General features: G+C 45.0%; 1 protein-coding gene across 4 annotated transcripts in view; it reads right to left on the reverse strand.

Moving 5' to 3' along the window:
* Positions 1 to 14224, reverse strand: part of oxsr1b (oxidative stress responsive kinase 1b) — a 183680-nt gene that overhangs the window by 102634 nt on the left and 66822 nt on the right. The window contains exon 3 of one of the 4 annotated variants that reach the window (XM_079489156.1): positions 9494 to 9602. The exons of the other annotated variants lie outside the window; for them this stretch is intronic. Within the exon in view, the coding sequence (XP_079345282.1) occupies positions 9494 to 9602 (109 nt within the window). The remainder of the gene's footprint in view (positions 1 to 9493; positions 9603 to 14224) is intronic. 4 annotated transcript variants of the gene reach the window in all.

Genomic DNA, 14224 nt, shown 5'->3' on the forward strand with positions numbered 1-14224 from the left:
AGTCAGTGTGGGGTCAGCTTTAGTGACAGGTTACTGTATGTAACAGCAGCGGGGCAGCGGTGGCCGAACGGTTTGTGGAGCGGTCTTGATACCGGAAGGTTGCCAGTTCGAATCCCCGGACCGGCACGTTAAAATTATTACCGCTGAAGTGCCCTTGAGCAAGGCATTGAACCCCAACCATGAAATGTTCTATGAGCAGGGTGTGGCTGTAAACAAGCATCTCGAGCTTACTCCACTTCCCTGGGTAAACAAAAACATAAAGCTTTTTTGCTTTGCTTTATGTACTGTATGGACCTTCAATGGAACACTTGTTCACACGGCTCACATTCAGAACATTTTATAGAAAATGCTCTACCCTTTACCCACTAACCCATTTTGACCCGAGATTAGATTCTAAAAATGTCTTCTACATCCTGACAGTTTTCTGAAAAAGCTATGTTTCTATGTCAGTCGTTCTTCGATTTTTCAAAAATAGCAGACCTACAAGCTCGTAGCGTGCCACTCGGTGGCGTGCTATGAACGCACATTTATTTTCAGAAAACTGTTAGGATTTAGAAGACATTGTAGAATCAGCCTCAGTGAACAAAGCAGTTACTTTTCAGGAAATGTAAGCTCTTGTTGTCGATACTTTTAGCTCCCACATATCTACTTTCACCCTGGCGTCCCTGTTTTGGGCATGACATTAATTATACAGTAGGACTAAGTGAACATTTTCTAAGACTTTTGAAAGGTTTTTTTCTTTTTCTTTTTAAATCAAAATGTGCAGATGTGGCCTCTCGGTGGCGCTCTATGAGCTTGTAGATCTGCTATTTTTCAATAGCTAAAGCATAACATAATGCTAACACCAAAAGGGGTTCCTGCCCAAAATAGGTCTGCTATTTTTGAAAAATCGAATAACGACTGACATAGAAACATAGCTTTTTCAGAAAACTGTCAGGATTTAGAAGACATTTTTAGAATCTGATCTCAGGTCAAAATGGGTTAATAAGATGAAAACTGGAGATACATGGTTTCTGTCTGCTAGCGACTACATTTTAAGTGAATGAGTACTCAGAAAAGCACCATAAATTGTACAGTATGTATTATTATCCTCATCGTACTAATCTATGCTTTTCTAGTAACTTACTCAATGACTTTATCTGGTCTGCATCTTGTTTGACAATGAGAGAATGCTGCTACGCAACCAGGGAATAATGCGGTCCGACGGCGTTTCCTCTTCATTCTTCTCTTTGAGAAGGAGAGCTGTCGGAATGCACCCTGCTGCCTCGTCATACAACACTTTACAAACCAACAACTGTCAAGATTAAATAGACACGTCAGGGATGTGATGGATCAAACTCCCGGGCGGCCCGCCAATCGTCTTGCAACACAAGTCAGCTCATCAGGCTGTACTATCACTGTACTATACTGGCACACCCAAAATCACCATATATACAGTTAATATGTGCATGTGTGTTAGGTTGCGCAGGTGGTGAAAAACAACCATGCTGTTTTCGTGCTCAGACGCACCCAGCCACCCAGGCAGGCAGGAAGGCACCCACACACATAGTCACTTAAAGGGATAGTTCAGATTTTTTGAACTTAAGTTGTATGAAATACTTGCCATTAATATAGTGGTTGCAACTGTATTAATTGATTGCCCGAGTCCTGTGGTGGGAGTTCTGCTCTGGTTTTGGTGAAATATCAAGTAGTTCCGGTCATTTTGTGGGGGGCACTGGGGGCCACGCAGTAAAAGTAAATGAATCCACAAAACTAACGTAATTTGTATTGTTGATCTATTTCTAAAATATTAGTGCAACTTCCGTTCTTTTTTTACCCCTCTATCACACAGAACTATGTCTTTTGTGTCCATATCACTACGCCCAAAAAATAGTTCCATGTGATAGAGGGGTCAAAGTTGAACGAAAGTCACACTAATATTTTAGAAATAGGTCAACAATACAAATTACGATCGTTTTGTGGATTCATTTACTTTTACTGCGTGGCCCCAGTGCCCCCCACAAAATGACCGGAACTACTTAATATTGACCAAAACCAGAGCAGAACTCCCACCATGGGACTCGGGCAATCAATTAATACAGTTGCAACCACTATATTAATGGCAAGTATTTCATACAACTTAAGTTCAAAAAATCTGAACTATCCCTTTAAGGAAGTGGTTGCACCACTTAAAAACTGCACCATAATCCAGCCACATTTGTTTTCGGTTCAGGCAAATAAACTTCATATTGACGTCATTCCGAACTTCGGGAGGGCATGGCTAGAGAAGTTAGTTTGACTGTTCTGCAGCTCTGAGATGTTTCCGACTAGCCGAAAAAGTCTGGCTAAAAAACTGGTCATAATGTTGGGTGGCCATGACTCATTCACTTTCTGTTTTTTTTTATCCCACTATTTTGTAACCCATTTTTCACCCCTGTGTCAATTATCTAATGTGATCCTGGGCTCTTCACACCCTCCACCAACCTAGTCCCCATATATGGGGGACATGGGGAGAGCAACGGACTTGAACTCATGCTTCCTTCATGCCTGAGTGTCCAAGTTGCTCCGAGTTTCCCTGGTTGGACGTAGCGTGTGGAAGGAACACGTTATTCCAACCAGTTCCTTTCTCCTCCGTCGGGCGCCCCGGCTGGCCAGGGGGAGGTAGTTTAGAGACCATGATTACTGCATGTTTTTTGTGAGGGTACCTACCCTAGGGGACACGGGGAGAACATGCAAACTCCACACAGAAAGGCCCTTTCGCCAAGGGTCACTTTTTGTTTCGGCATGTTTCTGCGTTCATCCCGGGCTTCGTTCTGCCAGCAGCGAAAAAGCAGCGATAGTTTTAGAAGGGATGCTAGCCAAGGGGCAATAGCCTCACGAGTCATTTTGGGCGGGAACCCCTTTTGGTGTTTTAAGCATTATGTTATGCTTTAGCTATTGAAAAATAGCAGATCTACAAGCTCATAGCGCGGCACTCGGTGCCGCGCTACGAGCTTGTAGATTGTCAGCACCACTGACATAGAAACATAGGTATTTCAGAAAACCTTTAGGATTTAGAAGACATTGTTTTCATTTCAACGTCAGGCCTAAATGGGTTAACCTCCAGGTATTACAAAACACCTCTGAACCCCCTCTCTAGTGACCATGGCTAAAACACAACCTACAGTGTTGCAAGAAATGACAAAACCTTCATACCCGCCGTCCATGACAACCTCCCCACAGCACGTCGGTATATGCATGCAGGTACTAAAACCAACTAGCTGTACACTGCTCCAGTGGCTCGAGTGGGCCGACATCGCAAGCCGTGGTCGTTTCATTAATTGATTTATTATGATTAAATTATGATCAGATTCATTGATCAGATTACTGAGTGGGCGGGGTCTGGCTTTTAGAACACAAGTGTGAAGTGAGTGATATCCCATATCTGCTGGGCGAAGTACAACAATGTGCAAACAGCAAGATGCGTGAGTTGCTGTGATAGGAGAAGGATATCAAACGGAACACAACCACCCTAAAGACTAATCATTGTGTATATTCCTCCACTATACCTGCATCCAGTGATCTTGGTACATAGAAATTGATCTATTGAAGATTCTGACTTTCAAATGTACATCATTTTTGTTTTGATTGTATTGCTGTATTGTGCTTTCTGCTTTGGCAATGTAAACGTATGTTTTCTCATGCCAATAAAGCCCTTTGAATTTAATTGAATTGAGTGACGTATGCATTGGCCAAAGTCTAACATTGTGTTTGTTTTGTTTTTTGACAGACCAACCGATAAAAAAAAGTCTGCGTTTTATTGAGCTCTCTGTGAAGTAAACAGCTGCCTTTATGCTGAGGTCAGAGGAAGCAGATGGGCACGGGGTTGTGATGTTCTGTGACAAACATGTCAACCGGGGCCCATTTGAGCTCTGTCTCCATGGTAGATGTTGTCGCGGTGATCATTTAATTACGCCGCACAATAAAACTCAACATCAAGGGCCTCCGTTTTCGCCGAGGTGGGGGCATCTAAGTGGCTGTCTGCCCCCGTGCCCGCCCAGCTCCAGCGTGGCTTGGCGGGCAACCGCCAACCTTCCCTGGTTCCAGCTGTACGGTGGCGGCTGCCATGTGGCTCGTGACTCAAGTGGATCTGAGGGAGCCAGGCACCACCTGGGCACTATCCGTTACAGTGGGACTCTGTGTACACACAGGGGGGGCCGGGGAAGGGGCGGCTAGTGGGTTGGGCTGATACCCACCGGCGTGCGCGTGTTTAAGAGAGACAAAGAGCAAGAGGGGGGCGGTGATCACTCGGCACTTTGGAAATGAATGCCCATTACCCCCCCCCCCCCCCCCATCAGGCTGTCTTCATCTCAAGAGTAAAGCAGAGCACACCCACCGCCCCTCTGGTTCACTGCACACTGCGGGCTCTAATCGCCATGCTCTGTTTAACTCTATGAGCCCTCCAAGATCAGGGCCTATATATAAAAGCCTCTCTTCCCCATTAACCTCAAAGGCATATATACTCACTGAAGAGCCACAAGTTAAGTCTATCCTCCAAAACCATTTGGCTTATTTCTCTCACAAGAGTTGGCAACACTGCTCAAAGGCATACTCACTGAAGAGCCACAAGTAAGTCTATCCTCCAAAACCATTTGGCTTATTTCTCTCACAAGAGTTGGCAACACTGCTCAAAGGCATACTCACTGAAGAGCCACAAGTTAAGTCTATCCTCCAAAACCATTTGGCTTATTTCTCTCACAAGAGTTGGCAACACTGCTCAAAGGCATACTCACTGAAGAGCCACAAGTAAGTCTATCCTCCAAAACCATTTGGCTTATTTCTCTCACAAGAGTTGGCAACACTGCTCAAAGGCATACTCACTGAAGAGCCACAAGTAAGTCTATCCTCCAAAACGTTGCAATGAGAAACTACTCATCTAAAGTCTCTGCAAAACCCCCTGGATAAGAAAGATTCCGCAAGACGTATCTTTGATGCTGACTCACGTGGTTACGTTACTACTGCCCGACCTCGGAAATGCCAATAAGCATAATATCATCATCCGAGAGGCTTTTGGGTCTCGGGCAGCCTCGACTGTATCCGTAATATGCTCCTCTTCAACTTCACCTCGCACTGGTTAATTGTAGAGCTGCCACGGGAGTGCTGTTAATGCCGACCCGTGGACTATTATTATCCCTGCCTGGTTATTAGCCTCTCCGCGCTGGCTGCATGGGGGGCCCTGGCTGCGTGGGGGCCCTGGCTGCGTGGGGGCCCTGGCCCCCCTCTCCGTGCTGGCTGCGTGGGGGCCCGGGCCCCTGCACACATGACATAACAATGAGGATCAGTGGCTGTCACATTCCCTACAATCACACACAGTTACACACCCCCCACATCCATCAGCCAGCCAGCCAGCTGCCCGTCACTCTCCACTTGCTCTGCAGTCGGCTAGTCGCTACCGCTGCTGTTATCCCGCCCTCCCTGCTGCCCCATAACTCACCTCCTCCCCCCTGTCCTGACGCCTGTGTCTATATCCCACAGCTCTTTGTAACACTTAAGACAGACTATAAGACAAGTTGACTGCCTCCAAGGCTGGTGGATGAGAGGAGGAGTGGAAGCCCCAGCGGCTGATGCTTGGCTTTCCATCTAGTGATGGGGCGAGTCAACAGGACTGAGGCCGATTACTAAAACGCTCTAAAAAGTTTTCTGAAAAACATCAAATATTTATTCAAAAATTACAAAAATGTTATGCTGCTGTATGCTGTACATTAGAGACCTGCGGATGAGCTTTTTTGTCACCCGAATCCGCGTGTGAAGATTTATAATGCGCCCGTTATCCGACCGCATTCATGAATTATTACAATTTATGAATTGTAATAATTCGAGATTTTGCCAAGATATTGTACGTTTTAAAAGCTATAATAAGCCTATAGATAGATGCCATTAATTTATTTCCTGCAATATTTCACCTGCGGTTTATCCAATATTAATTTATAATATATTTGAATGACCCAAATCCACTCTAAACTGCGGTTAACCTTGGCAACCACGGGTAAATCCACTCTAAACTGCGGTTAACCTTGGCAACCACGGGTAAATCCACTCTAAACTGCGGTTAACCTTGGCAACCACGGGTAAATCCGCTCTAAACTGCGGTTAACCTTGGCAACCACGGGTAAATCCGCTCTAAACTGCGGTTAACCTTGGCAACCACGGGTAAATCCACTCTAAACTGTGGTTAACCTTGGCAACCACGGGTAAATCCACTCTAAACTGCGGTTAACCTTGGCAACCACGGGTAAATCCGCTCTAAACTGCGGTTAACCTTGGCAACCACGGGTAAATCCGCTCTAAACTGCGGTTAACCTTGGCAACCACGGGTAAATCCGCTCTAAACTGCGGTTAACCTTGGCAACCACGGGTAAATCCGCTCTAAACTGCGGTTAACCTTGGCAACCACGGGTAAATCCACTCTAAACTGCGGTTAACCTTGGCAACCACGGGTAAATCCACTCTAAACTGCGGTTAACCTTGGCAACCACGGGTAAATCCACTCTAAACTGCGGTTAACCTTGGCAACCACGGGTAAATCCGCTCTAAACTGCGGTTAACCTTGGCAACCACGGGTAAATCCACTCTAAACTGCGGTTAACCTTGGCAACCACGGGTAAATCCGCTCTAAACTGCGGTTAACCTTGGCAACCACGGGTAAATCCACTCTAAACTGTGGTTAACCTTGGCAACCACGGGTAAATCCACTCTAAACTGCGGTTAACCTTGGCAACCACGGGTAAATCCACTCTAAACTGCGGTTAACCTTGGCAACCACGGGTAAATCCGCTCTAAACTGCGGTTAACCTTGGCAACCACGGGTAAATCCACTCTAAACTGCGGTTAACCTTGGCAACCACGGGTAAATCCACTCTAAACTGCGGTTAACCTTGGCAACCACGGGTAAATCCACTCTAAACTGCGGTTAACCTTGGCAACCACGGGTAAATCCACTCTAAACTGCGGTTAACCTTGGCAACCACGGGTAAATCCGCTCTAAACTGCGGTTAACCTTGGCAACCACGGGTAAATCCACTCTAAACTGCGGTTAACCTTGGCAACCACGGGTAAATCCACTCTAAACTGCGGTTAACCTTGGCAACCACGGGTAAATCCGCTCTAAACTGCGGTTAACCTTGGCAACCACGGGTAAATCCACTCTAAACTGCGGTTAACCTTGGCAACCACGGGTAAATCCGCTCTAAACTGCGGTTAACCTTGGCAACCACGGGTAAATCCACTCTAAACTGCGGTTAACCTTGGCAACCACGGGTAAATCCACTCTAAACTGCGGTTAACCTTGGCAACCACGGGTAAATCCACTCTAAACTGCGGTTAACCTTGGCAACCACGGGTAAATCCACTCTAAACTGCGGTTAACCTTGGCAACCACGGGTAAATCCACTCTAAACTGCGGTTAACCTTGGCAACCACGGGTAAATCCACTCTAAACTGCGGTTAACCTTGGCAACCACGGGTAAATCCGCTCTAAACTGCGGTTAACCTTGGCAACCACGGGTAAATCCGCCATCCGCAGGTCTCTACTGTACATAGCAACAAGAACCCCCAAAGGGTTTCCCATCTTGAAGGGTAAAAACCCCAAAGGGTTTCCCATCTTGAAGGGTAAAAACCCCAAAGGGTTTCCCATCTTGAAGGGTAAAAACCCCAAAGGGTTTCCCATCTTGAAGGGTAAAAACCCCAAAGGGTTTCCCATCTTGAAGGGTAAAAACCCCAACAGGGGTTCCCATCTTGAAGGGTAAAAACCCCAAAGGGTTTCCCATCTTGAAGGGTAAAAACCCCAAAGGGTTTCCCATCTTGAAGGGTAAAAACCCCAACAGGGGTTCCCATCTTGAAGGGTAAAAACCCCAAAGGGTTTCCCATCTTGAAGGGTAAAAACCCCAACAGGGGTTCCCATCTTGAAGGGTAAAAACCCCAACAGGGGTTCCCATCTTGAAGGGTAAAAACCCCAACAGGGGTTCCCATCTTGAAGGGTAAAAACCCCAACAGGGGTTCCCATCTTGAAGGGTAAAAACCCCAAAGGGTTTCCCATCTTGAAGGGTAAAAACCCCAACAGGGGTTCCCATCTTGAAGGGTAAAAACCCCAACAGGGGTTCCCATCTTGAAGGGTAAAAACCCCAACAGGGGTTCCCATCTTGAAGGGTAAAAACCCCAAAGGGTTTCCCATCTTGAAGGGTAAAAACCCCAACAGGGGTTCCCATCTTGAAGGGTAAAAACCCCAACAGGGGTTCCCATCTTGAAGGGTAAAAACCCCAACAGGGGTTCCCATCTTGAAGGGTAAAAACCCCAAAGGGTTTCCCATCTTGAAGGGTAAAAACCCCAACAGGGGTTCCCATCTTGAAGGGTAAAAACCCCAACAGGGGTTCCCATCTTGAAGGGTAAAAACCCCAACAGGGGTTCCCATCTTGAAGGGTAAAAACCCCATAGGGGTTCCCATCTTGAAGGGTAAAAACCCCAACAGGGGTTCCCATCTTGAAGGGTAAAAACCCCAACAGGGGTTCCCGTCCTGAATGGGTTTTAAAAATAGTGAATTGTGATCTGTGTGGATAGCATCATATTTTATCTAAGCCTTGATTACACAATTCGACAATGTACTAACCCTACATGTTTCAGACGTTTTTTGTTTACTGAAATCACTATTTTGAAGAAGAGGAGGTTGGACGATTAAAAAGGAATTCGGCAGCGATGGAGAAGATGAACTTGGTGAATTATTTTCCACCTGACGCATCAAAATATACACTCACCGAACAAGTACTGTACTTTGAATAATAATTATGTCCATAATTCCATTCTAACATTGTTCATTAAAAAATATTTATTTCACTAAATTCCCACCAACTATTCCCCTGCAGATGTCGTCGCAGTGAGAAATAAATGGTCTTATTTGGCAAGTACTAAGTGATCCATTTAGCTGCCTATAGGACCCTTTACATTAAGACGGCGACACAGAGGGTGAAGTGGAGTTTTACAGTATGAGGGAAGTGAGGGATGAGGGAAGTGTTTTCAGAGGCATGGAAGGAAAAGGCATGTGTAAAAAAACAACATTAATAAAATCCATGTCATCAAATGTTTATGTCCTCATGCGTGCGCGTGCACAAGCACACGTGTGTGCGTGCATGTGTGTGTGTGTGTATGAGGTATAGTGTAAATGGGCTCTTACCACCACTCAATAGCTTCATCACCAACACACGTGTGTGCGTGCATGTGTGTGTGTGTGTGTGTGTGTGTCAGTGTGTCAGTGTGTGTGTGTGTGTGACAGTGTGTGTGTGTGTGTGTGTGTGTGTGTGTGTGTGTGTGTGTGTGTGTGTGTGTGCACGCGCGCGCGTGCGTGCGTGCGTGTGTGTGTGTGTGGTAAAGTAAACAGGCTCTTACCGCCACTCAATAGCTTCATCATGTGTGTGCATGCGCGCGTGCGTGCGTGCGTGCGTGGGTGCGTGCGTGTGTGTGTGAGGTATAGTAAACAGGCTCTTACCGCCACTCAATAGCTTCATCACCAGCCAGAGTTCATCCTTTACCACAAACGAGGTGTAGTAGGACACAATGTTGGGGTGATGGCACTGGCTCATGGCCTGGATCTCTTTCTGGAGGAGGAGAGACAGAGACACAGACAGAGACACAGACAGAGACACAGACAGACAGACAGACAGACAGACAGACAGACAGACAGACAGACAGACAAACAGACAGACAGAGAAATGAAGAGAGAGAAACAGAAAAGAGTGGTATGCACATGAGACTACAGCAAGACGAAGGTCAAAAAGAGAGACACGAGACCATCAGCATTCTACTATAGTATAGAGCGTCGCAGTCCCGCCCCCTTTCATGACGACGCCAGGCCCAGGAAATAGTTCCCAATGCATTTTTCCCATAGACATTTCAAAACGTATTTATTTAAAGACCTTATAAGCGTCGTACAAAGCCAACTCTTGTCGTGACAAATCCTGACAACAAACACAATATTTTGGAGCAAACAAATAATTACAAAGAAGAAAAACAACAAAAAAAGTGTTGTAACCTGCCGTTTTCTTCTTCTTTCTAATTATTTGTTCAGCCCGAAACATTGTGTTTGTTGTCATGATTTGTCACGACAAGAGTTGGCTTTGTCCGCGGCGTAAACGTCTTTAAATAAATACTTTCTGAAAAGTCTATGAGGAAAATGAACGGGGATTTCTTTTCCGGGTCTCTCGAGGGGGCGGGACTGCGACGCTCTATTGTGCTGTTAGGCAACAGAGAAAACAGTAGAAAAAGTACTCGCATAGTTTTACTTAAGTAAAAGTATGAATACTACTGTTGTTACAAGTAAAAGTCTGGAATTCAAATTGTATGCATCAAAAGTACTCATTATGCAGAAAAACCCATTTCACACATTTACAAATGTATAAAATGCACAAAAATCCTTTGAAAATAGCAGATACAAGCTCACAACGTGTTGCATAGCGGTGCACTGTAAGTTTACAGTGGTCAAACCGTCAAATAAATAGTAATGGGGTAAAAGTACAATATTTGCTTCTGAGATGTAGTGCAGAAGTAAAAAGTATTGTATATTGGAAATACTAAAGTAAAGTAAAAAAATAAATCTCTTAGCCGAGTACTGAGTTAAGTCGAGTACTTGAGTACATTACTTAGTTACTGTGCACGACTGACTGGAAAACACCTTATGCCAGTTGACTCCAATTTAAAAGCTGATGACATACTTAAGGACCACTTCACCACTTTTCAACCTATCTTCATATAATAGGTCCTCACTAATAATCATGATAAAATGGCACGATTTTTTTCTACTCAGTCTGTGTCTCATAGGAGGGCTGTGGGCAGTTTAGAAACCGTCTTCCAGTGACATCATCATTAGGCAGATTATTTTTTAAACAAGATTTTTTTAACAAAAATGTTTAGATTTTCATGATGGCTTCCATTTTCGCATTGCAACTTTTCAGGACTAGAACGCCTGCAGTTTCTATTAGCTTGTATTCCCCATCGATGATGTCACTGGAAGACGGTTTCTGAACTGCCCACAGCCCTCCTATGAGACACAGACCGAGTAGAAAAAAATTGCGCCATTTTTTCACGATTATTAGTGAGGACCTATTATATGAAGATAGGTTGAAAAGTGGTGAAGTGGTCCTTTAAGTCGAGTACTTGAGTACATTACTTAGTTACTCTGCACGACTGGAAGACACCTTATGCCAGTTGCCTCCGATTTAAAAGCTGATGACATACTTAATAAATCTCACATTTGTCACTTAATAGATTGATTGGGTCTTTGCGCCACAGCTGGTGTATAATTCAATTAATCTCTCATTACTCATTTAGCACACACACACACACACACATTGCTGAGGCTGCAAGTAAGTGTCCTTTATTATGGCTGAGGAGTGTAGGATGACTACGGTTGGCACAGGATCAGAGCACAGCTGAGGCGAGTCACCCAAAGTAAACCTGTACCTGTCCCAGCATGCTGTGAAGAAGAAGTGCAAATCAAAGCCTTTCAATTCTGACATCACCACCGGCATGTGGTAATGCTGCTAACACTCCCATCGCGGGCTTGGCATTCTGAGATACCAGAGGTATTAAACGATGACACGCGGAATGCCTACTTTATCACGTTCTCACTCTCCAGGAACGTAGGTTTTCTTGGAACTGGGGGAGAACTGCAACCGTTTCCATCTGGCCTCGAATCGCAGAGGCATGCAATGAAAAGCCTCTGGGAAATTAACCAAAAACTCAATCATGTTGTTGACAGAGAGAGGGGGTTTATACTCTCGATCGTTGATGCAGAAGTCATTCTTAAAACTGAATATGTATTGTGTTCACTTCACATTCACGAGGCAACTTCATTACGTAGGCCACCTTCTTTGTCTTCTCGCTGTAGAACCGTATCTCTGTGTGTGTGTGTGTGTGTGTGTGTGTGTGTGTGTGTGTGTGTGTGGAAACTGGGAAATTAACCAAAACTCAATCATGTCGTTGACAGAGAGAGGGGTTTATACTCTCGATGTTGATTCAGAAGTCATTCTTAAAACTGAATATGTATTGTGTTCACTTCACATCGAGGCAACTTCATTACGTAGGCCACCTTCTTTGTCTTCTCGCTGTAGAACCGTATCTGTGTGTGTGTGTGTGTGTGTGTGTGTGTGTGTGTGTGTGTGTGTGTGTGTGTGTGTGTGTGTGTGGGGGGGGGGGGGGGATGTGTGTATGTATGTGTTTGCAAAGCATTAAATCCCAGAAGCTTGGGAAGCTTAGAGAGCTGAGGTAATGTTGGCCCGGGAGAGCCATTCATCACCTCAGCACCAGTCACAGGCGTTGCCAGATAGACTTCCAACGGTTTTAAGAACCAAAGACTACAGGTCCCACCTCCAGGGAACGGCATATTATGCAGAGTGTCAATCATTACTCTTCCCGCTTTTCACTTTAAGCACATCATTCTTAGCGCGGGGGGTGACTTCAAAGTCTGTCATGGCCATGAAGAAAAATCTTGTTTCCCAGAACTAAGGATATCAAGTCAAGGTAGAATTGCAGTGAGTCATCAGCTCAGCTTAGTGCTGTGGGGAGATTCTGTGAAGTCTGTGAAGACAATGTCTGTTTTTCTTTTATATTCGTTTCCTATTTTATTGTAAGTGACAGCATTAAGCAGATAACTGTAATACAATGTAATAATTGTGGTATTTGATGTATTCAATGATGTTATAGTACAAATACTTCTTATCACAACTGATGGCCAGCAACAGGTTCTCAACTAGGGATGTCCCGGTTCCGATCCGATCCCGATACCTCAATTTCTGTGTTAGCCGATACCGAATACCGATACCAGTGTCGTGATCTCATGTTGTGTTTATAGCTATATATCTCATGTTGTGTTTATAGCAGACTCCTCACTCAAATGTGCACTTGCAGTTTGGGCAACTCCAAAGCAAACTCCACATGCCCCAACATTTCATTCACCTGCCATAGTGTTACCCCTGTGTCGGATCTGTGGTTAGACTGGCATATTCACAGATACCGATATGACCCGATATGACAAATAAGGGCCGATCCGATACTTTTCCCGATACCGATACAGTATCGGGACATCTCTATTCTCAACACAAGTAGGCTAAAACCACCAAACTATTGCTAAATGAGAAACCTTCACACACACACACACACACACACACACACACACACACACACACACACACACACACACACACACACACACACACACACACACACACACACACACACACACACACACACACACACACACACACACACACACACACACACACACACACACACACACACACACACACACACACACACACACACACACACACACACACACACACACACACACACACACACACACACACACACACCATTAATTTGGTTGAGGCAAAACGATCAATAGACAGAAGTGCTGGCGAGACAAAAGATGGATGGTCAATCCAAAGCCTGCTGCTCGCCCTCAGCTGAAAGCAGCTTTGCTTTACACAACGTGGCCGGATGCTTTGCCAGAGTCATCACTTACTTGGCTGGCTTTCCAACTGAAGAAAGGTGGCCGATCCCCCGGAGGACAGCCAGACAAAGACCACGCCTTTTGGCAATGGACAGACATGCAGGTGTTACATAGTGATATTAGAGATCTTAACAAAAGGTCAGGGAAAACACCTGCCCAGAATCACAATAAGGGTGTACAGTACATAGTACATACAGTATATTGTCTATGAAACAGAAGCTATTAGACCATGTCAGGCACAGACACGACTGACAGGAGGAACTACTAAGCACCTCAACAACAGTTTGAGTGTAGAAAAGAAAAAGAGTGACCTCTGGATATCTTAGCAAAAAGTGTAGCCTCCTATAGAGAGTATGCACATGCATGATTTTCCCATCAGGACACGCCCCCCTCATCTAGACTGAGTGGCAAAACATTGAGCAGCATGGAGTGTTGGAGTTTGGAAGCGCTCGTTGGAAATCACTCAACCGTCCTGCGTACCACCTGTTTCTAAATGTCACATAATGCAGGAGGCAGCAAAATGTTGTGTTATTGAAAACAAGCACTTCCAAACTCTGACACTTAGAAAAATAATCAAATGCAGGGCATTTCTTGACAGAAAGTAGCTCATAACGTTTCTATGGTGGATTTTCATGAAACAAAAACGTTGCAGATAGAAAGAGGATAATTCAAGCTTTTCGTACAGCTGCAATGTTGGTGAGTTTAACATTG

The sequence above is a fragment of the Electrona antarctica genome, assembly GCF_951216825.1.
Source record: "Electrona antarctica genome assembly, chromosome: 20".
Lineage (NCBI taxonomy): Eukaryota > Metazoa > Chordata > Actinopteri > Myctophiformes > Myctophidae > Electrona > Electrona antarctica.